Genomic DNA, 23,962 nt, shown 5'->3' on the forward strand with positions numbered 1-23,962 from the left:
GTAGGGGTTCACTTTAAATTCCAAACTTTCCACAATTCTAGCAGCGCATGCGTACATGTTGCTCTAGGGTTAGTGTTACGAGCATCAAAATAGAGTGCAGCTGTGCTGCAGCTTCCACATCTGCATGGCATCTGACGCTCTAATTAGAGCCTCGGTGCAAACTGCGCATGTTCCAGGACCCCGACTCATTATGCGACGCAGCCGACTCGGAGCCTTTAAATGGGCAACTTAAATTAGCAGCATAACAATTCTGGTGTACCGGTGCAGCAGCTTACAGACGGAGATGCGCAGCTGCGCAGTATATAGAAAAGAAGCGGAAAAAAGCGGCACCTTTTTAATGCCGCTTCTTCCCACTTGGGGCGTGCAGGCAGTGTGTTCATGGCGGCATTCAGGTAAGGGCCGTCTAAAGGCTATACCTTCATGACGTCATGAGCACACCCCTTTTTGCCCGTCTGTAACCCGCCTTTATGATGGCTCCACATGATAATCACTGCACAAATAGGGAGGGGAGAGAGACACATATTCAGGTAACCAATTAAGGAGGAGTTAGCAATTGGTACTTTAGGGGGAAGTGACAATTGTATAATGCTACAATTCACAGCTGTGGAGCAAAGCAAAGACCACAGTTAGTCCTTTGAATCCATGGGTTCAACCAACCACAATTCAAAATTAATCACACACACATTCCAAAAGCAAACTGATTAAATGTGGAATAGATTGGATCCATTGTTGGTTGAAAAACCAAGAGTCATTATCAATGGCTGTGCTTCAAATTATAAGGAAATCTTGAGTGGTATACCTCAGCGTTCTGTCCTAGGACCATTTCTTAGATACTTAGATGGCAGGAAGGATGAAATCCTTATCAAATTTGCAGATGACACAAAGCTGGGAGGGGGTGGCAAACAGATTTCAAAAGGACCTGTATAAAATAGGAAATTGGGCAGAAAATAACATGAAATCCAAAAGAGACAAGTGCAAAATTCTGCATTTAGACCACAAAAACCAAATGCAGAGTTATAGGATGGGGGACAGATGGCTCAGCAGAACTACTTGGGATTATTGTTGAACATAAATTGAACGTGAGTAGGCAGTGTGATGCTGCAGCAAGGAAGGTGAATGCTATTTAAGCCTGCATTAATAGAAGCACAGTTTCTAAATCAAGGGAAGTAACAGCCCCACTATATTGTGTGCTGGTCAGGCCTCACCTGGAGCACTGCCTTCAGTTCTGGGTGCCTCATTTTAAGGATAAAGACAAGCTGGTGGAGGTTCAGACAAAGGTATGAAGAACATGTCAGGAAAAAGCAACATGGGATATATAGTCACAAGAAATATGTATATGAATGTATTTGAAAGTAACATGACACAGCAAAAGCTATTGAAATGGCACATAGGTGCTGCATATAATGTAATTAGAAATTCCTAAAAGCCAAGGACACATGTGGCAAGGACAAAGTGAAAAGGTGCAAACTGATATCACCTGAAAGTCATTGAGTGGACAGCAATGTATGATGCAATGTGAGGTAAAGATTGAGTCAAGTTTGATATGTCAATCATAATGTATGTACAAGCCCAGGAGGTGGCAACTGTATAATGAATAGAGAGACAAATGTCTATATAAGCAATAATGTATGGCAATACTTTTTGTGGGTATTGAGGAGTATAGTAGTGTGAGTTTTGTGAGTAGTGAATTGTTTTGTGCATAGTGTATATATTAGAATAAAAGTAGATCTTTTATAGAAGACTACTGTGTTGACTGGTGTCTTGAGAGCTAAACAAGAGACAGCAGACTCCAGAGAAGATTGGAAGACATCTTCAGCCAATTCTCAGAGCTACTGGTCAAACTGGTTGTTCTTCCGCTGACCAGGGGGGTGAGAGTGAAAGCCAAGAGAAGCGCTGCAACTCCCATCATCCCTAACAGAACATATGAGGAAAGTTTGAAGGAGATGGGCACATTCAGCTTGGTGAGAAGACTGAGGGCTGACATGGACTCTTTACATGTCTGTTCTCTGCTGCCCTAGAGAATAGGGTCACATGTAACAGTTAAGTTACAGGTGAATCAATTTCAACTGAATGTTAAAAGGGCCTACTTTACAGTAAGAGCAACTCCACAATGGAACCAGTTGCCTAGTGAGGTGGCAGGGCCTTCTTCTCTGGATGTCTTCAAAAAGGGCTAGGCAGCTACTGGCTGGGGATGCTTTAGCAGGAGATTTTGCATTTAGCAGGGGGGTTGGATTACATGGCCCATGAGGCCTCTTCCAACTCTACGATTCTAGAAACAGTTCAGAAATCCTTGGCCCTGCTAATGACACTCAATATTCATATTACTGACCTTAAATTCTCACTTACAAGACATAAACCAAGTACGTAATCTTCAGTGCTAGGGTAGCTGATGTTGTCAACAAGCACAAGCAAATTCCCAACTCGCTTATGTTCAATAATGAGGTCTGAGCATGCAAGCAGATCAAGCTAGTCACAACTACCATGAAGAAATTCACAATTTAAAGCTTTATTTTTGTTTTACAGGCAAAATACAGGGATTGTTTTCTGAGAAGCTGCAGCATATGGCAATTACAACATTTCTTTCGTGGTATTATTATAACCCACATTTAGGCTGTGCAGAATTACAATTAAAACACAGGTTCACATTGCATAAAACACAGTTTACACACACCTGGCTGTACAGACAAATCATATTTAATATAGTTGTTTACCTTCATAATATATGTTAGCATACATGCAAGCCAAGTTCTATTTTGGCTCTTAAAAGTTTGGCATTATTTTCCCAAATTTTCCTTCTTGTTGCATTTCTCTCTTTGTCAAAAGAAGTGTGCAGTGTGCCTTAGACATTAAACACTAAACACATTTTATTCAGAAAGTGCAGATTAGAAGTTAACATTTAATAAAGGTACTATATTTATTATATTTTAATCACCTGAAACAAAGGCCAGGAGGTAAAAAGGATATTGCTCAGTTTAAGCTACACCCACCTTCACAAATTTCAGTCTTGGAAGCATTACTAGGATCCAGTGTTTAAAAGATATTTTATAACCCTAGAGTTTCTGCATATTGTGAAAACAGGGAACTTTAAACCTGGGCCCAGATCAACTCTTACACACAGTGGGTACCTAACTTATTCTGAACATGGAATTTAAAGGGCCTACAGTCTTATTGAACAAAACACAAAACAGTATGTTGTAGAAATAAGCCTGTTCTTACTGAATGTGCTACATACTAGACAAACACAACAGTATCTTCATTGATAAATGTAAATGTTAGCCTATGGTAGTTCATTTAACACAAAAGGATGTTCTTGAAGTTAATTCATTCTCACAATACAAAACTAGTAGGAATGTTAATTATTACATTTCATGATCCTTCTGCTGCGATGATATGGCCCAGGACAATTTAAGAGTTCATGAAGCACAATGTTCTCCAAGAGTTTTATTACTAATGCATTACCAAGATCAGTTGAGGAGACATTATCAAAGCTACCTTACATGTATAGGTGACAGGCTTCTCACATATACAGATTATAGACAGTAAACCTGTATTTTCAGCTCCTGTCTTTAGCTTTATCATTATACCAACCTGAAGTTATCAACCAGTTAACAATTGCCTAAATTGACCTGACTAGAAAAACTGCAGCAAAGAGTGGAGAGAAACAGGAAGATTTTTACAGCTTTATACTAGACTCCAGACACTCTGGAAAAAATTCTCTTTATATCTACAAAGAAGAGTCAAATGTACGTACAAGTACTGAAAGGTGCCAGCCTGGATTGAAAGTAAATGTACCTTATTCTTATTCCTGGAATTCTGCTTTGTTACCAGAAAGGACAAATAATTTGCCACTATTTGTACACAAATGTTTTGAATTCTCATTTTATAGAATAAAGTGAAACGATTTCACAGCTAACATTTTTCAATATCCAAAAGGGAATCAGTTTTCTTCTTTTTATTCACACCAATGTTACATGGATAAATAGTAACAACATTTTTCTTTTTAAAAACATCCAAAAACCTATATTTTTTGGTACTGACCACAGACTTCCTATACATATTACAGATATGCTTGCATACAAGCACATATGTTTCATATGAGTCTCCTCAGTGGGAGTAAGGATAGCCATCATAGTTTAAGGTGCTGTCAATATTTTAGTGATTTTGTTTAATATGTAACAGCAGCAATAATTCACAACTCCGTAGGATTCAGAACTTTCCTCCTCAAACTCCAACCTTGTGCAGGGCCATCAAAGACACTGGAGCATAAAAGAATGGGCCATGAAACTAGAGACATTTTGAAAGAAATACTGAAAATAAATACCGTCCTCCAAACATACTTCCTTTTCAGAGAGAGACTACAGTACTCAAATTTTTCATTAAAGCAGATACACTGAAAAGACATAAGATTTAAGACTGTAGCCCAGAGATACAGGTTTACAGCCATGCATTTTTATACAAGTACCTTAAAAGATGGCAAGTCATTATACTCTTTCCAATTTGATAGCTGCAACAAAATATAATTTGGATGCATTTGGAATTGCTCAGTGGCCACACTGATATCTGAGAGCACAGTTAACTGGAGTTAGCACAGTCCACCTGCATAATCATCATCATCCTCATTTCCAGGAGCGCCAGGTACGGCTTTGCCATCTGCTTTGCCCTGTGGAGTAACTGGGGATTTCTTCTTTATACCTCCTCCTGGGACAGCCAATGAGAGACCAAGCTTTGCATACTGGTAAAAACAGGAAGAGTAAGATGTCTGCATGTTTAAGGGCACATTCTGAGTATATTATCCATGTAAACGTTTAAATCAATGTAATAATTTGCCATAATAGCAACCTGTTCAGTGTCAGCATTACACTATTACACTCTGTCCAAAAACACCTGATTTGCCCAAGCAAGTGTCCATCATTACTGACCTTAGGTGGACTCAATATAGAACAACAAGAAGAACTTGTGTAATTATTCTTGAAATGGTAGTTTGCAACAGAAGACCTTTTTTTAAAACTAAATATTCAACTGCCATCAAAAAAGGTGGACAGAATGTAAAGATTCAGTTCTGAGAACCATGAGAAGAGTTCTGTTCCCTGAGGGAGAAACTCTCAGCTCATGGGAGTGTCAGTAATGGAACTATAGTGAATGGCTTTATAACAAGCAAATATATGGAAGAGAACTTCCAACCTACAGCCACTTTGGAAACCATTAACGATGGTTTTTCAGTTCAGAATAAGAGAAAGCAATGGTTGCAGTTTGTGAAGTCGAAGGCTTTCACGGCCAGCATCCATAGTTTTTTTTTTTTTTTTTTTGGGGGGGGGGGGAGAATGCCAGCTAGAAACGTCAGGAATAAAGACTTCCAGAACATGTCCACATAGCCCGAAAAACCCACAAAAAACTATGGTTGCACTTTCTTGGTTTTTTTTTATAACTCCTTCAAATGGATATGCAAAGCAACTACAGCAGATTTGTTTCAGATTAGGTTAAAATTTAAACATCCAAACACAGCCTTGAATTACCACATAAACCTAATATAACTGCAGGTAACATTCAACCACAGTTTTCCCCACATCTTAAGATTCTGCAATAGTTAATAATAGCTTGTTAGCTAATAAAATAAGTGTACATTTAAGCTAACAATTACAACCACATATAACATCTTGGCTCCAAGAACTGAACACAGTAGGAACCTTATTTACCTATACAAATTAAAAAGTGCTCTTTTTGTTCTCCAATCCCAACTACTGACTCAGTTTTTCACTTACACAGTAGAACTTAATTCATGATTTCAATACGTCAGTCCCCAATTACATTTTCCTACTCAAACACACACACACACACACACATGCTTGCAGAACAACTTACTTCATTGTCCATGTATTTAAAGAGTGGTGAATTGCATACATCTGATACTTGGTCCTGGTCTTGCTGATCATACCCTTCTAGTAACTGTTCCAATGCTGCGCAGTCCTCACTTTCCCTGAAGCCTGGTATGCTGAAGCAATTGAAACTTCATTTAAAAAAGCCCCTCCAAGTTAACAAACCAAAATTTCAGACAGGGTAAAAGTAAGGAAATGGAACACACACACATATGCTTAAGACCCGGGGATCTGAAAGACGGTTTCATATTACATGATACTACGTAGATCCTGAATTCATCACCTAAGGGCCCTCCTCCGGGTCTCACTCATTGAAATTAGATGACTGATGACCAGAAACAGTCATTTCTACTGCAACAGCCTCACTACAAGATGTTTTCCCCAATGAAGACATCCAGTACAAGCTGTGGCACCCTCATTTGCACAGACATTCCAGTATGTAACATGAATTATTTTAAATATTGTCTTTATTGGTTCTGTTAATGTTTATTACCAGCTTGGTTGTTTCATGTAACTCCTAATTATGACTTTATATATTATTGCTTTATTGTTTTTACTGTACACAGATATTTTAAACAATAGGTAGCCTAGATATTGCTTTTAAAAAATTAAAAATAAATTGGATGCCTTCAGCTCAATTTCCTAGACAGTACTATATACACTTGACTATAAGTCAACTTCATGTATAAGTCGAGGTCAACTTTGGGGCCAAAATTCTGGGTTTTTATATGACCCGTGGATAAGTCGAGGGAGCCCAGTTGGGGAGAGGATGCAGGGCTATCAGTCACCCTCCCCAGCATCTTCCCAGCTGGTGTTTCTCCCGGGTATGGAGCCAGCTAGGAAGAGGCTGCAGAGCATTTGGTCACCCTCCCCAGCTTCTTCCCAACTGGGCTTCCTCCCGGGGAGAAAGCCTAGCTAGGAAGAGGCTCTAGGGCGATTGATTGCACTCCCCAGCATCTTCCCAGCTGGACTGTCCCTTGTGGAGGCAACTTGACTGGGGAGCAAGTCGGGTTGAAGTACCATATTGGCCCCTGTATAAGTCGGCCTAGGTTTTTTGGATCCATTTTTTGACCTATTATTATTATTATGCTTTATTTGACTTAGGCACAAGTATATACGGTAATACAACCTGACAATTATAGGTGTGCAAAACTTGATGATAAGACACATGACGCAAATCTGAATCCTTCCCTAACCTGGTGCTTTCCAGTTATGTTGGATGATGGGAACTGTAATTCAGCACATCTGCAGCATACCAGTTGGAATGGCTGTTTTATAAGCAGCAAGCAGTGTATTTCTCAAAACTGTGACAACTTAGCTAACCCAGCATTTAACACTTAACCTAGCAATTACATGCAAAGTGCAGAAATACAAAGGTATTCAAATTGCTGATATGACATGGAATAGTACCATATTTTTACATTAAAAACCTATCAGGCAAGTGACTTACCTACAGCTCTCCCTGACACATTTTTCTGCAGCAACATAGTCATTTCTGTGAAGATGAACTAAGACCTGAGCAATAGTTTTCTAAAACAAAAAGAAAGAATAATTATTCTGCAATAATAAAATAGTATTTCAAAAGAACAAAAACAGAGGGATAACCCACTGTAAAGCTTCCAAGACAGCAAGTATACCATCAGAGGAGATATAATGCTTTCTAGGCCATAATTCATTAGATATCAGTCAAGCAGAATAAGCCCACAAATTAAATTAACTGAAAAGAAAATTAAGTTTTTCTTTCTAGAAACTGGGGAGCAGGTAGAAACCAGTAGAATTTATACCTTGTAACATGTTGGATAGTTTTCAATATCTTTATAAATACTTTTTTCTTTCTGCAGAGATACTGCTGCCTCATCTAGCCTGGAAGACAAGAAGGAAAAGGGAATGTTCATTTAACGTAAGCAGTAGGAACAGGAACAACAACTAATGCAACTGAATGTCCAATTTCAGACAGCTTAACAACACAAATATATAGTAATAGGTTCCATGCTTGCAACTACAGTGATCCTGCACTGAAGGCACCAAACCAAGAACCATTTGTTTCAAAAGGCCCATGAATATAACTGTAAAAAAGTAAGATGTCATATTGAGGAGGGAGCAAGCTTGTTTTCTGCTGCTCCAGAGAACAGGACCCGGAACAATGGATGTAAGTTCCAGGAAAAGAGATTCCACCTCAACATTAGGAAGAACGTCCTGACAGTAAGGGCTGTTCGACAGTGGAACACACTCCCTTGGAGTGTAGTGGAGTCTCCTTCCTTGGCGGTTTTTAAGCAGAGGCTAGATTGCGATCTACTGGGGATGCTTTGATTTGAATTTCCTGCATGCCAAGGGGTTGGACTGGATGGCCCGTGCGGTCTCTTCCAACTCTATGATTCTATGAAGTTGGGTGACCATTTCTAATATAGCTATATGGGTGCCAAACCACACTGAAAATTGGGGGGGGGGGGGGGGAGGGGATCAGAATGTGCAAACAGCCCTGTGTGTGCATCATGTGGAAGAGGGAGACAAGGTGGGAGGGAGTTGAAAGTCCCAGTAGTGTAACTTCACAGTTTATATTCTGGAAAACGGCTTTCTGGAAGAATATCCAGGATATCATCAGGATAACATGCAAGTAGTCAATAGTAGCTGTGTGTCTATTATGCAAAAGCCACATCAATCAGTAACATCTTCAGAAAGATTTCATTTTTTAAAAAAAAGGTAGCAATAAGATGCACACCTACGACCTTTGACTAAAAGTCTTGAAGCTTTTCCATACATTTCAACTGCCTGTCGTAAACGTTCTTCATTCTGGAAAAGAAGGGAATCATAGGCATATATAAACATTAATGACTTAACTGTGAAGCAACTTCAACTGCATTGTTTTAAACCAGGAGTAGACATGTGCCAGGGGAAAGAGTGCCATTTTCAGGAATCCACAACTACACCGGCTGCACTACTACCTCTGACTTACACACACACACACATACACACACACAAATTTCCATAATAATAATAATAATAATAATTTTTATTTATATCCCGCCTTTCCAATTGCATGATCAAGGCGGCTTACAAGACAAGAAATGATAAAATACAAGTAAAACATCACAATATAAAAAGTTTAAAAACATCATTACTAGGGGTAGGAATGGGAATCTATACAAATCACAATTCAGTAGGGGCAAGAAAAAGACAATATATTGCACTAATCCGGGGTCGAAAAACAGAGGGCAAGGAGCAGAGAAAAAACACTATTACCTAAAGTGAAAAAGCCAACTGGAATAGATGCGTTTTTAATTGTTTCTTAAAAGAAACTAAAGATGCAGAGGAACGGAGCTCTACAGGGAGCTTATTCCACGAGGGGGCGGCGATAGTGAAAGCCCTCTGTGAGGTCCTCACCAAATGGGATTTAGGGACCTCTAACAAATTGGTCCCAGATGTTCTGAGTGTGCGGGGCGGATTGTATGGGGAGAGGCGGTCCTCCAAGTACCCTGGGCCCAAGCCATTTAGGGTTTTATAGGTTCTTTCACATTTCCCCTTTTCCCTCTCCCCTCCTTCTTCTCTTCTGAACTGATGTCCTCTTTCCAGCTGCTAACAGAACCATCTGCTTCCTGCATCGGTCTTCAATCATATAGCCTATGCAATTTCCTTAGTCAACTCTGAAGAAGCTCAAAGACCCACAAGCGAGAAGAAAACAGCTCTATAGAGAGCCAGGTGCCATGAGCAGGAGCAGCAAGCTTCCTTTTCTTTTTCTCCTTTCTTCCGTCCCTCTTTCTTTTGAGGAAGTGGGAGGGCTACAGAGGATAAGAGCATAGCAGCAGCATCCGGGTAGAAGGGAGAATGTGGGGTGGTGAAGGGAAAAGTTGACAAAGAAAGAGGTGGTAGGAGAGACTCAGCAGCACACCAGAGGGGCAGGCGAGCTGGGAAAGCCCAACTGATATGGGGGCTTTTTTCTGGAAGACTGGGAAAAACTGAAAGTCTACAATCAGGAAATGCGGGCGGGGGGAACATATGCAGCTTGTGTGCTCCACAATTCCCACCCTATTTTAAAATATTTTTATAGATAATCACAGCTTATTTGGAAGAAATGAGAAACTGCAGGTTTTACTACCTATACCTGTAGCTCGCTTGCACTATGCAAAGCAAACAGCTCTTAATGATGGAAGTGTTAGGAATGATGTAAAGGTGATTTTAGTGATGCCAGTCAATCCACTCAAGAATGCCAGTAGGAGACCATGTGACAGGAACACACTTGCTTAACGACATACTTAAAATACTGATGTACACCTGCAGTTTCATTCTTCTGCAATATGGCCTAACTGTACCTATTTTAAACATTATTTTCTGCTAACTTCAGTAATGTTGTATGTCTCTGGAACATACATTACGATTTCAGAAGACTTACCTCAAATACTGCTGCTGTTTGCTGATACAGCTGAATAGCCTTGTCTGGATTTATATTTTCAATCACCCTGAAATAAAAATCATCAACACTTTTATTTAGAGCAAAGATGGTGAGTAACTGTTGAGGACAACAATCTACTTGGGTCACATCCAGCAATGGCTAGGACCAGAATGAAGAGTAGACAGGCCCATTTGTTTCCCTTATTCTTTGTTCTTACCTGGTGCCTTCACAACAAAGGCACAAATCTCTGTAGCCATGAGACTAAACTTATTTATTTTATATTCTGCCTTCCTTCCAATATTGCTTGAGTACTTCTGAAATGTAAAATTAGGTCCCTGGAGGATCTCAAAATCTCCACTCCTGAATTAAATTAATAGTTTTAAAAAGACAACTATTTTTAAAAGACAGCACTTCTGGGAGATGATAAAGAAATGTCTTACAGGATAAATAAATAAACCTAGAGGAACTGAACTTCTATTCCAGATTTTTTTTAAAAAAAAACACCACCACCAAAGGTTTTACATAACAAACGTACTTCCCAGCACGATCTAGGGCAATAGCTGCTGTATCAGGTGTTCCATTCTCCAGGTACATCATACTGGCTTTCTGAATCAATTCCACAGCATCATGGTGTTGCTGCATTTCCTAAAGGAGAAAGGAAGAGGCCCTGTTTGACGAGGAAGAATTGAGGTGATAAGAAAGCTTTTCTTTGGTTGATTTGTACTGGTTCTGTAGGTGCTTACAATCATTAAATGATAAATATGTATATATGATTCATCTAATATGATAAAACTTTACTTATTTAATAGGTTAATTCGTGTCCTTTTTCCTTTTAAATTTATCAAAGTAATAATCTAGTATAGATTTGACCTTTTAGGTATAGCTTAGTTCCAAACTATATCAGTACCAGGAAACATTTTTCCTTTAAAATTAGAAGGTTCCCCTCCTTTTAAGAATGTATGTTCAGAGTCAAGCTGTTAAGAGTACTTCAGTTTGAGCCTGAATATTGATTATAATTATATGTCTACAAAAAAATGTATCTCTACTGGCACATGAATCAGGTTAAGTGTAATTCAGTGTTATTAATATTTCATGCCTTCAAGAATGAATGGAGACCCTAAGGTGAAGCTATCATTTGCAGGGGCGGGGTGGGGGGGGGGCAAGCTTTGTTCAAAGGGTTTGCCTTCCTGAGCCTGAGAGAATGTGTGACTTGCCCAAGGCCATTCAGCAGGTTTCCATGGTCAAAAAGCATTTTAATCCTGGTCTCCAGTGTCCTATTCCAAAAGTCAAACCACTATACCACTCTTGGTAAAATCCAAAGGTGTCCAAACAATAGCCAATCTGGACAGATAACAGAAAAATGTGATAAATTAGTAAAGTGTAATTTTAAAATATTTAAATAATGCAGCTCCCTAGAGTAACTGTAAGCCTAAATACAGTGGATTTAAAATAGCAATTTCACAATTCAACAGAAAAATTTAGACACAGAACGTATTTGCTTATAATTTTTAACATTATGCTTAAACGTCACTCTTTTGCCTATTTTTAATCTGCTGTTACTTTCACTTGCTTAAAAAAAACTGTGAGTAGTTCTGATCTCCAGTTCTGGGAGGAAGACACAATGGCCCGATACAGATGCCGCAGAAGTGCTGTCCTTAGGCAAAAACTAGGGCTGGGGAGCACGCGGTAACCGTACGCTTCCCAGCCCTAGTTCGTATGGATGGCACCATTTTGGAAGCGCACCGTCCACACACTGCGCAATGATGGTGTCACACACGCGTCACCTCCACACAGACTTGCGCATGCGTGACGCCACCACGATGCTGCAGGGCACTTGGGGCACCCTTTCAGCATTGTGGGAAGGACCTCTGAAATGGAGCTCCTTTTGCGCACGCGCATCGCTGCTGTGGCTCCTACATGACCACCCCAGCGACGCAAAGGAGAAAGGGGCTGGGCGGCCCCTTTCTCCTCTTTGCCGCGCCTGTTGGGATGTCTGGAGGCATGAAGCCCCATGGGCACCTCTTTCCAGGCCATGGAGAAGCGGCATTTTGCCGCTTCTCCGTGACCTGGGAACGCGCCGGGTTGGGGCCTCTGGTCTGCCGGTGAGGCTGCCCTGCCCCCAATCTGGTGCAGAAAGGGGCCGCTGCAGGCCGCCCATTTTGTGCGGTCTGTACCCCACCAGAATAACTCAAATAAATAAATATTAGACTACAAAGTGAAACTTACAAAGTATAAAACCACAATATTTGTAACCAAATACCTTTATATATGGAATCTGAATAAACAAGCACACACCTTTAGCATCATACCAGCTTGTTCATAAGCCCTGGAAAAGAAAACAAAAACCAGGTTACTATTCTCTGTAATGGTGGTGTGATGTACATGCAGCCATCATTGGGGATAATGGAGGCTTGTCATCTGTGGATGCTTAAATAAGGAAGTCCCAATGTATTTACTGCATAAATATGTTGCCATTTGATTTGAAAATCCTTATCAGCAATGCATACAGGAACAAGAAAGAAGCCCTAAGCAGGGAAAATCATGTTCATAAGCAGGGAAAATTAATGTTCACAATAAGATGTCTTTTTAAAGTAAATATTGTTGCATTGGGCAAGTCAATCCTAACGTCAAAATGTACAAGCAAATTCTCCAAATTTTGGCTTTTCTTTTGGTAAAAATTCCTACACTTTGTGCAAAATGTAATTTTTGTGCAAACATTTTTTGCAAATAACTCCCAAAATACAATCAAACTGTATGTGCTAGACTATAAGTTGACCTCATATAAGTCGAGAGAAGGTTATATGGCCAAAAGTATAGATTTTGATATGATCCATGGACAAGTTGAGGGTAAAACCTAGGGGCATGTAACAATGATCAAAAGGATGAAGCAAGGAAAAACAATGCTGAACAGCTTATAAAATTCCAGCAGACATAACTATTGGTGTTCACACTAAAGGCTGGATGGATGAGAGAATAGGGGCAGGGGCAAGGGAGGGCTTTCAGGACAGATTACTCTCTTGCCTTTCCCCAGGGGTTGGTTCCTTTTTTTAAGAAGAGTTCAAGTACAGGACTTACACTGACCTATGGATAAGCCAACTCAGGTTTTTGGGGCAAATGTTTTGACTAAAATTTCTACTTATACGTGAATATATACAGTAATAAAAAAATGTGGAAAAACGTTTGAAACATTGGGATGGATTGAGGTATTCTTTCTTGCAAGGAAGACAATGCTTATAAATATTATTTACAACTCTAAAGTGAAGCCAAGTCATTATTTCCCTGAACACGCAGGGGAGTATTTTACCTTTCTCAACAACAGTTAAAACTTATATAGATACCCTCAAACTTGATAAATTAAAGTGGCATTCAGACTTACTTTGCAGCATGGAAAAGACTGGATACAAGTTATTTTGAGTCAAGGACACAAGCTATAATGTCTTCCTAAGTTCAATTTTTATGGTTTTAAACAGTTCATACTGAAAGACCTGTTGCACAGGTTTATATTTATACACAGACCCTCTCCCCCGCAAAAAATAATTTAAAAAGTCACTCATTAAAATATTTTTGTAATGAGCTCAATAAAGGAAAATAGATCAAAACTAACTGCAGGAAAAAATGTCCTAAGATATATTTACATGCGTATTTCTCCTCTCCATGGGGACATCCTAGAATGGAATTAGGAAATCCATTCTGACCATGGAGTCTGTTTTGCTAAAATCATAAGGACACTACTCTTTGTGATAAGACAGTTTTTGAAAAGTCCAAAGCCTCACTAGTTCATATTTCAAGAAGCTGTTATAATAGTGTTGTTATGTCATGTGGAAAATAGAGTAAAAGCTTGAAAACTTCCCAACAAATACCTGAAAGATCTGCAATTTTATCTACGTAGGAAGTCCCTCTACTGATCAGAAAACAACTATTGTACACCACCACACTGATAGATACTCTGATCAACTGGTCATGTGGTGGCCAACTTTCAGGCAATGAGCATGCAGTCTTTTGGGCCAGGTACTGGAAGATTTGCCAGCACCAGTATAGCCTTCAAGATCCCAGGCTCCTCTCCACATCACCCTGTTTTGAATCGGGAGTTTACAAAGGACCTCATAAATATGATAGCAATAGTTTTATTATAAAGCTATATGATTTGGTTAAAATCTTGATAGCAATTGCTAAAATCCATTTAAAATCCACCCAAACATAGAAATGAAGCTGTCATTGAACATGCACAGTACTTTAAGGGGCAAATGGCCAGTATGCATGTACAGTAAAATAGGAGAATCACACTAGTCTTCTCCATTGCTAAGCACACATTTCCTGCCTTCAGGTTTGCCAAAGACACTGCAATAAAGCCCAAGTGCTGAAACAGAGCCTACAAACACTGCCTGTTTTGTATGCTCATTTTTTAAAAAAATAGCCTTCCAGAATTACTGAAGACACAACTGAAATGCACTGAGTACATATTTTTAAACTCAACGATTACAAAACTTGAGGACAGACTTCTCAGACTCCATTTGGAAGCAATACCACTGCTCATGTACAAATAACTCTTGACCGTTAATTCTCTACTAAACAAGTTCTAAGAAAGAGCGAATACAATTGTTCTATGTTTGAACAGGCAAAGGAATAGTATCAACCCAGCTCCAACTTTTTCAAACTTAAGAGAGAGGCTACATTAAATGAAAAGATACGCTTTATTGTGTTCATGAGAGATGGCTTCTCTGTAGTATGCTTCTTTTGCTTGATCAAATTGTTTGGCATTTTTAAAAGCAACAGCTGCAAAAAGAAAAGAAGAAGAAATATGAAAATGCATTTAGTATTGGGCACATAATGAGTATTCTAAATCTCAGTAATATTTCTCACACGGATGAGTAACTAACTGCCCTGGAGTCAACTTCAACCCATGGCGACTCTGTGAATGAGACATCTCCAAGACTTCCTGTCCTCCATTGCTCTGCTTAGTTCCTGTAAATTCACACCCATAACCTCCCTAATAGAATCCATCCATCTAGCATGTGGTCTTCCTCTCTTTCTGCTTTCCTCTACCTTTCCTAGCATTATTGTTTTTTCCAATGAGTCGTGCCTTCTCATGATGTGTCTGAGGTACAACCCCAGTTTTGTCAAGGATACACACAAGATATTGCCTTTTAACACAGGCACTTTCAGAGCAACAAAGGTTTGATCCCACCTCTTTTAAGACTCACAATAGCTCTTTCAGTTAAGTACAGCTGAGAGCATGTGACTAGTCCAAAATCATCCAGTTAGATTCATGGGTGAGTGGGGATTTGAACCTTGTGCAAACGGGTTTTCTCTCAAATTCCCTGAATTTGATTATTATCCCATTCATAAATGAATGCTATGTCTTTGTTAGATGATGACAGATGATACAAGTCTTAGAAGCAATCAGATTTTAGAATAAAAATCTTACAGTTTTCTGGTTTATAATCCTTATGCACACTTACTTACAGTAAATTATACAGAACACACTGAGACACATTTTTGCAATCATAAAAAAGCACGCTGGAAGCCAATAGTCTCCAGCCTGAAGCAGTATAAGCAGACATAAAACAACTGAAGAGACAGATAGGCATGTGAGTTTGCTGCTCAGCTATTTGTAAGTGAAGAATTTCAGTGAAAAACATCAGCATTATGTAATACGAGTCTTAAAAAACACTACACTGGATGACAATATGCTTCTGGTCGGAGTTCTGATGACATTAAAAGCATTACCTAGCTTTCAACCTCAGTACTTAAACGATCTCCTCTCTCTATGCATGCTTGCCCAAGAATTGAGGTGCTGAGCAGGCCCCCTTTTGAGTCTTAATAGTGAATTAAGTACATTATGGGAGGATATGGGAGGGGGCCCTTCCTCAGAGGCCATGTAAAAACATGTCTAAAGCCTTTGGACCTAGCTGATTTAATTCAAAATGCTTATGTGCACAGCTGTACATTGTTTTAACTTATTTATATGTTTAATATACTTTTACATGCTCTATTTTAATTATTTTTTCTGTATCTGTTTTAACTTGTTTGTCTTGATTTGGCTTTGCATACCACCCTAAGATCTTGTGACATAGGGTAGGATACAACTATTTTAACATCAAGAAGTAATAACTAGAACATAGCAGTGTGAGTCAGAGGATGTTCACTAGGTTGGACCACAAACTGCTTTAACTGCTGATACACAAAAATTAATTAAAGAAGAAAGTGATAAACCATATTTCAGATAGAAAAATTAAAGTCCAGTTATTTTAAAGAACATACCTGCCTTTGAATATTCAGTAGCTGCACTATCATAGTCTGGCTTCCATTTCAATAATCCGGTCTTCAAACTGAAATACAAAATAAGCCAAGCAATTAATAAAAAAATAACAAACTTGGCAATTTAAAACAAAAGCTGATTGCTATCATCAGCCAATTAAACTCTTCTTGTTGCTGTTGCTGTTAAGTCATTTCCAACTTATGGCGACCTGAAGGCAAAACTATCATAGGGGCTTTTTTTGCAAGATTTGTTCAGAAGAGGTTGTGCCATTGGGCCCATACAGACAGGCCAAAATAAAGGTGCTTCGGGTCACTTTGGAGGTATGCTGTTGAAATGATGCATGTGTCCTAAGAGGCCAGATGCCGTGCCAAAGGCATGCGCTAGTCGACTGGAGCACAGCTTTGGTGCAGCATCTGGCCTCTTAAGATGCATGCGTTGTTTAAAAAGCATACCTCCAAAGTGACCCGAAGCAGTTTTATTTTGGCCTGTCTCTTCAGGCCCATTGTCTTCCCTTGAGGCTGAGAGCATGTGACTTGGCCAAGTGTCATGGACAAGCAGGGAATCAAAACCTGGACTCCAAAGTTGTAGCCCAACACTCAAACTGGTGTCAGAAAAGTTAGAGTGCATCTTTCTGATTCTCTACAGCAGAGGAAAAAACATGTCTACTTCAAGCACAGGCTTTAACGAAATTGTCTCTTATCTTCAAGTTGCTGGTTGGTGGCAGAGCAGACGCTAACATTTGCTCCCTGTTTCAATCCCTGCCATCACTATCTGAGATGATGTCAAGTAGAACGCATTAACTTTTACTGGACAGCTGCTGCCAACACAGGGCCAGAGGGTCCACTGGTATAACTCTGCTTAAAATAACACAAAACATGCAACACTAATGTGAACTAATTTCATAGCCACTGGGGGGACTTGAAAAGTAAGCATTTAGCAGCCATATAAAAACATGTCTTTTTACAGCCATGTATAAACATCAATTATGGAAAAGTCCCCCCTCTGTGCATATGTACCCTCCGGCATTTTGCAATGAAAAGTGTGCTCGGGAAAGCAAAAGCTATTAGATAGGAAAAACACAAAGTCTAGGAGAGGCTGCAGCAGTTTGTTTTTGGCTGGAACGACTGGGCAAGACAAGGCTCCCCTTTTGAATGAGCTCAAGCTACACTCGCACTTTGAACTCATTTTGCCACAACTGAGTTTAGCTATGAACAATGGGATGAAATGGGAGGAGAAGAGAGAAACTGGGACATTTCATAGACAGCGGGGAAAAGGAGGATTAATTGGGAGAGTTGCTAAGTATATAACGTATATGTGGGGCTTTAGCAAGAAGCTCCAAGGAAGATGCCTTCCCAAAAGGGAAAGAGGGGTGTCCCTGCATCAAAGGACAAGAATGAAGCAAACCAGGGCTTAAGACTTAAGATTTAGGATGCACCTTTGTTGTTGTTATATACCTTCAAGTCGTTTCTAACTTGTGGTGACCCTAAGGGGTTTTCTGAGCAAGATTTGTTCAGGGAGGGTTTGTCATTGCCTTCCCCTGAGGCTGAGAGAGTGTGACTTACCCAAGGCCACCCATTCAGTTTTCATATAATATGGTCTTAACATTCAAGAAAATCATCCTCTTAATATAACATAATATAACAGTCAAGAAAACCATCTTCTTGACATCCTTTTGCAATGACTTATACCTTCTTGCTAAAGAGCCCCACATAAAATAGGTCACTCATTATTATTATTATTATTATCATCATTGTTATTACTTTATTTTCTCCCAACACAGGGACTCATAGGCACTCAACAACAACAACAACAACAACAAGAAGAAGACGCACCCCCTCCCACACCCGTCCTCCTCTTCCCGGACCCAGTCCTCCATGTCCACCTTTCAGGGAACAACCCGGTTTGACATCGCTTTTAACAGCCTTGGCTCAAGGACATGGCATTCTGGGAACTCCAATTCCCAGGATGCCACAGTCTTGAGCCAAGGCAGTTTAAAGCGATGTCAAACCGGGTTATCCCCTGAAGTGTGAAGCCCGAGAGGCCTTCGCCCGGTTCCCGAAGGGGCTGACAAGCTCCTGCTTCCTCCGCTCACTATTTCTCCGCTTTGGCGATGTGCTCCAAGCCTTCGTTGATCTTCTGCGCCGCCATTTTGCCTATCAGGACTCGTCTTCGCGACGTCAACCGCGACTACGGGAAGCCGAGGGGCTCTAAACTGTGCCAAATGCGGAGCCCGGCTTCCAGCGCCTCGCTTCGAGAAGTGCGCATGCGCGACTGAGGCGCCACCGCCGCATCCAAAGATTAGAGTCTGAGTTCTGCGTTACAAAATGGCGGCGGCAGGTTGTGATGAACTCTGCTGCCTCTCCTTCTAAAGGGAGAGGAGGAGGCATGACGCTTCCTGCGTCCTCTCCCTTCCCCAAACACTCCTCAAAATGGAATATTTGGTTGGCAGCGACCTAAAAAGCATTTATATCCCACTCATTTGGGGGGAAATGGGTTATAAATCCACATTTCTGTCCCAAATGCCCTCCTTCCTTTGGAGCAGGGCTAATGCTGAAACTGAGCAGGAAAGTTAAAGTCGTTCAAGCCTGAGGGCAGATGGGAAATGTCTAATTAACAATTTGTAAGCCGCTCTGATAGCCTTTTGATGGCTGAAGAGCAGGGTATAAATAAATATTATTATTAATAAAATAATAATAATAAAATATTTGTTTGCATCCTGTCTCTCCGGTTTGAGGATTGAGGATCGAGGCGGGTAACAGCAAGGAAAGTTTCAGCTACAGAAATCACGGAAAATAACAACGAACAGTCCCTGAAAAACCCTTCCCTCCCATTAATACAAAATAATAACAATGAAAACTAACTGGAGTAACACCAGTTAAAATAGCTTGGCTGGAAGTAGTGTTATCATCATCATCTTTATTATTTTCCCATTGCCATGTATGGATGCGAGAGCTGGACAGTTAAGAAAATGGACAAAAAGAGGATAAATTCATTTCAAATGTGGTTCTGGAGAAGAGTGCTGAGGATGCCATGGACAGCAAAAAGAACAAATAAATGGGTCCTAGAACAGATCGAGCCTGAAATTTCCCTGGAGGCGAAGATCACTACATTCATCCCTCCATATTTGCAGCTTTGATTCTTCACCAATTTAATTAATATGTTCTCTCTAGGAATATCTAGGTGCTCCAGTGCAACTCTATGGTCAACTTGAAAAGCTGCACTGAAAGACAGAGATTCCTAGGCACGTTACAGACTGCCCAAAATGGGCGGTCTGCCGCTGCCGCTGGTTGCTGCGTCCGGGAACCTCAGTGGCCAAACCATGCGGTTCCTGGGCGCAACCAGAAAGAAGCCCCAAAATGGGGCTCCTTTCTGGGCTCCGGAAGTGGCGCCGCAAGGCACTAGTCACGCACTCGCAGCATCACTTCCGCCATGCAACGTCCGGACGCTATGCGTCCGTGACGTCAAAATGGCGCCCCCCCATGTGGATGGGTGCCACCATTTTGTACGGACTCAGTCCGTATTAGGGTTGAGAGGCATCAGGAAGTGACGCCCCTTCTCAACCCAAACACACCCCTTTTCAACCCTAGCATGCCCCTTTGGCGCGTCTGTAATGCGCCCTAGAGAGAATACTCTTACTCCAATTTGTAGCTCCTCCAGTGCAGTTATGTGGCCAGTGTCTGTCGGACGCTGACCACAGAGTTGCACTGGAGGACCTAGAGATTCCTAGAGAGGTGTCCTCTCGGGTTAAAAACATGCTGTTTTTGTTATTTGCGGTTTTTCCATATTCACTGGGGCCTTGTGCCCTTAACCCTAGAGAATATGGAGGAACAAGTGTACACTGAGACTATGGAGATTATCTCATGGGGATGAGATCGCTCCTCCATCTGTGATCCGAGTAAAAGTGATAGCGCAAAGCACTTCACATTAGAGCGAGTTGAAAAGCGCTTTCAGCCATCAGCCGAAATTGCTTTCAGTTGTCATGGTAATAACACATTATCTTGTTATTACCAAAGACTGCAAATACCAGGCTGCTTTCATGTGAAAGTGACTTGCGCTATCACTTTCACTCACGCTTCCCGGGTGGCTGAATATGGGTTCAGTGTACTTGTGAGTGAAAGTGATGTACGTGATCATTTTCACAGGGGTTTCCTGCCAGGTCAGTGCTGGGTCATGTGTGAAAGTCCTTCCCACGATCAGGCGGGAAGGACGGGACAGGGATGGGACAATGGTGCCTCGTCCCTCATAAGATAATCTCCACAGCAGAGAGAGCTTGTAGCACCTTTGAGACAAACTGAAATAAAGGTGCTACAAGATCTCTCTACATACTGATTCTCAAAAGTGCTGCAAGATCTCTCTATAAACTGGTTCTAAAAGGTGCTACAAGAGTTTCTACATACTGATTTTCAAATGTACGACATGATATACGATGGACATCTGGCTGAACGAGACTATGTGTGAAAGGCATCTAGGAGTCCAAGTAGACCATAAGTTGAACATGAGTCAACAGTGCGATGCGGCAGCTAAAAAGGCCAATGCGATTTTAGGCTGCATCAATAGTATAATGTCTAGATCAAGGGAATTAACAGTGCCACTATATTCTCCTCTGGTCAGGCCCCACCTGGAAGATTGTGTCCAGTTCTGGGAACTACAATTCAAAAAGGATGTTGAGAAACCTGAGCGTGTCCAAAGGAGGGCAACTAAAATGGTGAAAGGTCTGGAAACCTTGCCCTATGAGGAACGACTCAGGGAGCTGGGGATGTTTAGCCTGGAGAAGAGAAGGTTAAGAGGTGATATGATAGCCCTGTTTAAATATTTGAAGGGATGTCATACTGAGGAGGGAGCAAGCTTGTTTTCAGCTGTTCTAGAGAAGAGGACCTGGAACAATGGATGCAAGCTACAGGAAAATCTTCATTCTCTGAAGATGCCAGCCAGAGATGCTGGTGAAACGTCAGGAAGAAACTCTTCTAGAACATGGCCACATAGCCCGAAAAACCCACAAAAAACTATGGATGCCAGCCATGAAAGGCTTCGACTTCACATACAGGAAAAGAGATTCCACCTCAACATTAGGAGGAACTTCCTGACAGTAAGGGCTGTTCGACAGTGGAACACACTCCCTTGGAGTGTAGTGGAGTCTCCTTCCTTTGAGGTCTTTAAACAGAGGCTGGATGGCCATCTGTTGGGGATGCTTTGATTGAGATTTCCTGCATGGCAGGGGGTTGGACTGGATGGCCCTTGCGATCTCTTCCAACTCAATGATTCTATGAGTCTATGATCTGAACACAGAGGCCGAGAATACGAGGTCATAGAAATGTCTCATTCAGCAGGTCGCAATCAATCAAAGTCAACTCAAAGACAGCAAAAACAACATTCAGACACCTAAATAGGTCTGATCACACATCCAGCATCATTTTCTAATACTAGTTTGAAACAGTATCACAATGGATCTTCTGGTAGCAGAGAAAAATGCAGGCATGGGCCAGAACATGTTGCTATAAAAAGTAATCACCCACATCCCGCATGCCAAATTGGCTTGAGAAACAACAGCAGAAAAGACAAATGTATTAACCAGTGACTGAAGTGCAGTAGTTATGTAACTGATAGGGATCGTGGAAACAGATGCAAGAATGATTGCCAAGCACCATAATATAAAATGAAAACAACAGTTGAACATTTCACATCACAATGAAACTTCATTTGCATATAAATCTTGTATCATGCTTCAAATCCTCAGTTACTTTCCTTTTCTCTCCTACATACATGTACACACACAATTTGAGACAGATTACAGGCCCCAGATGACAAAGAGTCTATTGTACACACTTTCTGAATGAAACTGGTTTAAGAAAACCACATATTGTAAGAAAACCATCAAACACTAGAGGGCTGTATTTGAACGTACATTGGATGTTCCAGGTTAGCATTAAACAGGATGGCCTTAAACTTGTCTTTACTTAAGCAGTGACTCACTGCATCTTCCTAGTCCTTTAGTCATAATTTTATGACTAAAACGACACTTATCCCAGACTGCAGGATCAGGGCACAATCTTTGCATTGGCTGCCTATTAGTTTCAGGGCACAGTACAAGGTATTGGTTATTACCTATAAAACCCTACATGGCCTGGGCCCGGCATACTTGAGGCAAGGCCTCCTCCCATACAATCCTTCCCACACTCTCAGGTCCTCTGAAAAGAACCTACTACAGAGAGATGGTTGGGAGAAACAAAGATTACAAAAGCTATTTTGACTTCAGTCTCAGCATCCTCAGTGGCCACTCCATGTGGGGTTTCATTGGGGTCCAAAGGGATCTGGAAATCAGGCATAGCCTGAGGAGGGCATGGGGGTCAAGACTCAGAAGTCTGGAGGCCCACACTTAGTTACAAGTGAAAAGTAAGCAACAGACAGGTTTATTGTAGCTTGTTCCTGCTCATGCATAGCACATTAAAATATGAATGGATATAATATAGCCCATGTGTGAGATGTGTGTGCCTTCAAGTAATTTCAGACTTTTGGCAGCCCTAAGCCAAACCTATCATGGGGGTTCTCTTGGCAAGATTTGTTCAGAGGAGGTTTGCCATTGCATTCTCCTGAGGCTGAGAGCATGTGACCTGCCCAAGGTCACCTAATGGGTTTCATGGCCAAGTTGCGAATTGAAGCCTGGTCTCCAGAGTCATAGTCTGATGCTCAAACTACTACACCACACTGGCCAATATGTACCAATCAACCAAAACTCCTGCTACAACATAGGGATGTAGGAAAAAACATGTTTGATCAGACCAATGGCTTATCTAGTCTAGTCCAACATTTTGTTCTTACAGTGGTCAATCAGTTGGCCATGGGAAGCCCCCCAGTAGTATCTGAATGCAATTACACCCTCCATCTTATGCTCCCCACCAACAGAGGAATATTGTCTCTGATACCACATCCTGACAAGTAGCCAATGATGACCCCATGCTCCATGAACAACTTTTGAACAAAAAATAATGGAATCTTAACTTATTTAGATTCCCACTGAAATGTTTACTTTTCCTCACAGGAACTAGATGGGGGGGTGGGGAGTTTCTAATTTTTATTTTTATTTTAAAATATTTTTATTAATTAAAATCAATATACATAAAATTACATCTGTACATTTCAAAATACTGTAACATTATGTATCTTCTGTATTTTCTATTTACATCTTGTCCTTTGATGTCCAATTACAATTACAAAAATACAAATGCAAACATAAATTCCCTTGCCTCTTTTCCATCATAATTTACATATTTTTGAAATAAAATATTATTCTCCTTCTGTAATATTACTCTTCATGTCTTACATACACTTGCGATCTTATTATTGCATTTTCATTTCCATTTTTTACTTTTCAACTTTTCCCCTCTTATTCTTTGTTGTTCTATCTGTTATTTATTGCATTATCTTTTACATTTTTAATTTCCAGAA

At 40.6% G+C, this 23,962-nt stretch overlaps 1 protein-coding gene across 1 annotated transcript; it reads right to left on the reverse strand.

Moving 5' to 3' along the window:
- Positions 1 to 2,486: 2,486 nt before the first annotated feature.
- LOC149317197 (gamma-soluble NSF attachment protein-like) lies at positions 2,487 to 18,736 on the reverse strand. The gene is made up of 12 exons (XM_089517024.1): positions 18,612 to 18,736; positions 16,522 to 16,589; positions 14,949 to 15,033; positions 13,637 to 13,654; positions 12,556 to 12,586; positions 10,796 to 10,905; positions 10,261 to 10,327; positions 8,593 to 8,663; positions 7,658 to 7,736; positions 7,324 to 7,403; positions 5,860 to 5,989; positions 2,487 to 4,732 (listed from the first exon to the last, which is right to left on the reverse strand). Exons 1-12 carry the CDS (start codon positions 18,665 to 18,667, stop codon positions 4,583 to 4,585), a joined length of 945 nt encoding a protein of 314 aa, XP_089373150.1. The 5' UTR covers positions 18,668 to 18,736; the 3' UTR covers positions 2,487 to 4,582.
- Between the last annotated feature and the right edge of the window lie 5,226 nt (positions 18,737 to 23,962).

The sequence above is a fragment of the Sceloporus occidentalis genome, unplaced genomic scaffold (genome assembly GCF_023333645.1).
Source record: "Sceloporus occidentalis isolate IW3139 unplaced genomic scaffold, rSceOcc1.0.p SCAF_3, whole genome shotgun sequence".
Lineage (NCBI taxonomy): Eukaryota > Metazoa > Chordata > Lepidosauria > Squamata > Phrynosomatidae > Sceloporus > Sceloporus occidentalis.

Coding starts and splice junctions, on each gene's coding strand:
- LOC149317197 (XM_089517024.1), bottom strand. CDS start 18,667: ATGGCGGCGCAGAAGATCAACGAAGGCTTGGAGCACATCGCCAAAGCG. Junction 10,328..10,795: donor GCCCTAGATCGTGCTGGGAA/GTACGTTTGTTA, acceptor TTTTTATTTCAG/GGTGATTGAAAATATAAATC. Junction 7,404..7,657: donor ACTATCCAACATGTTACAAG/GTATAAATTCTA, acceptor TTTTTGTTTTAG/AAAACTATTGCTCAGGTCTT.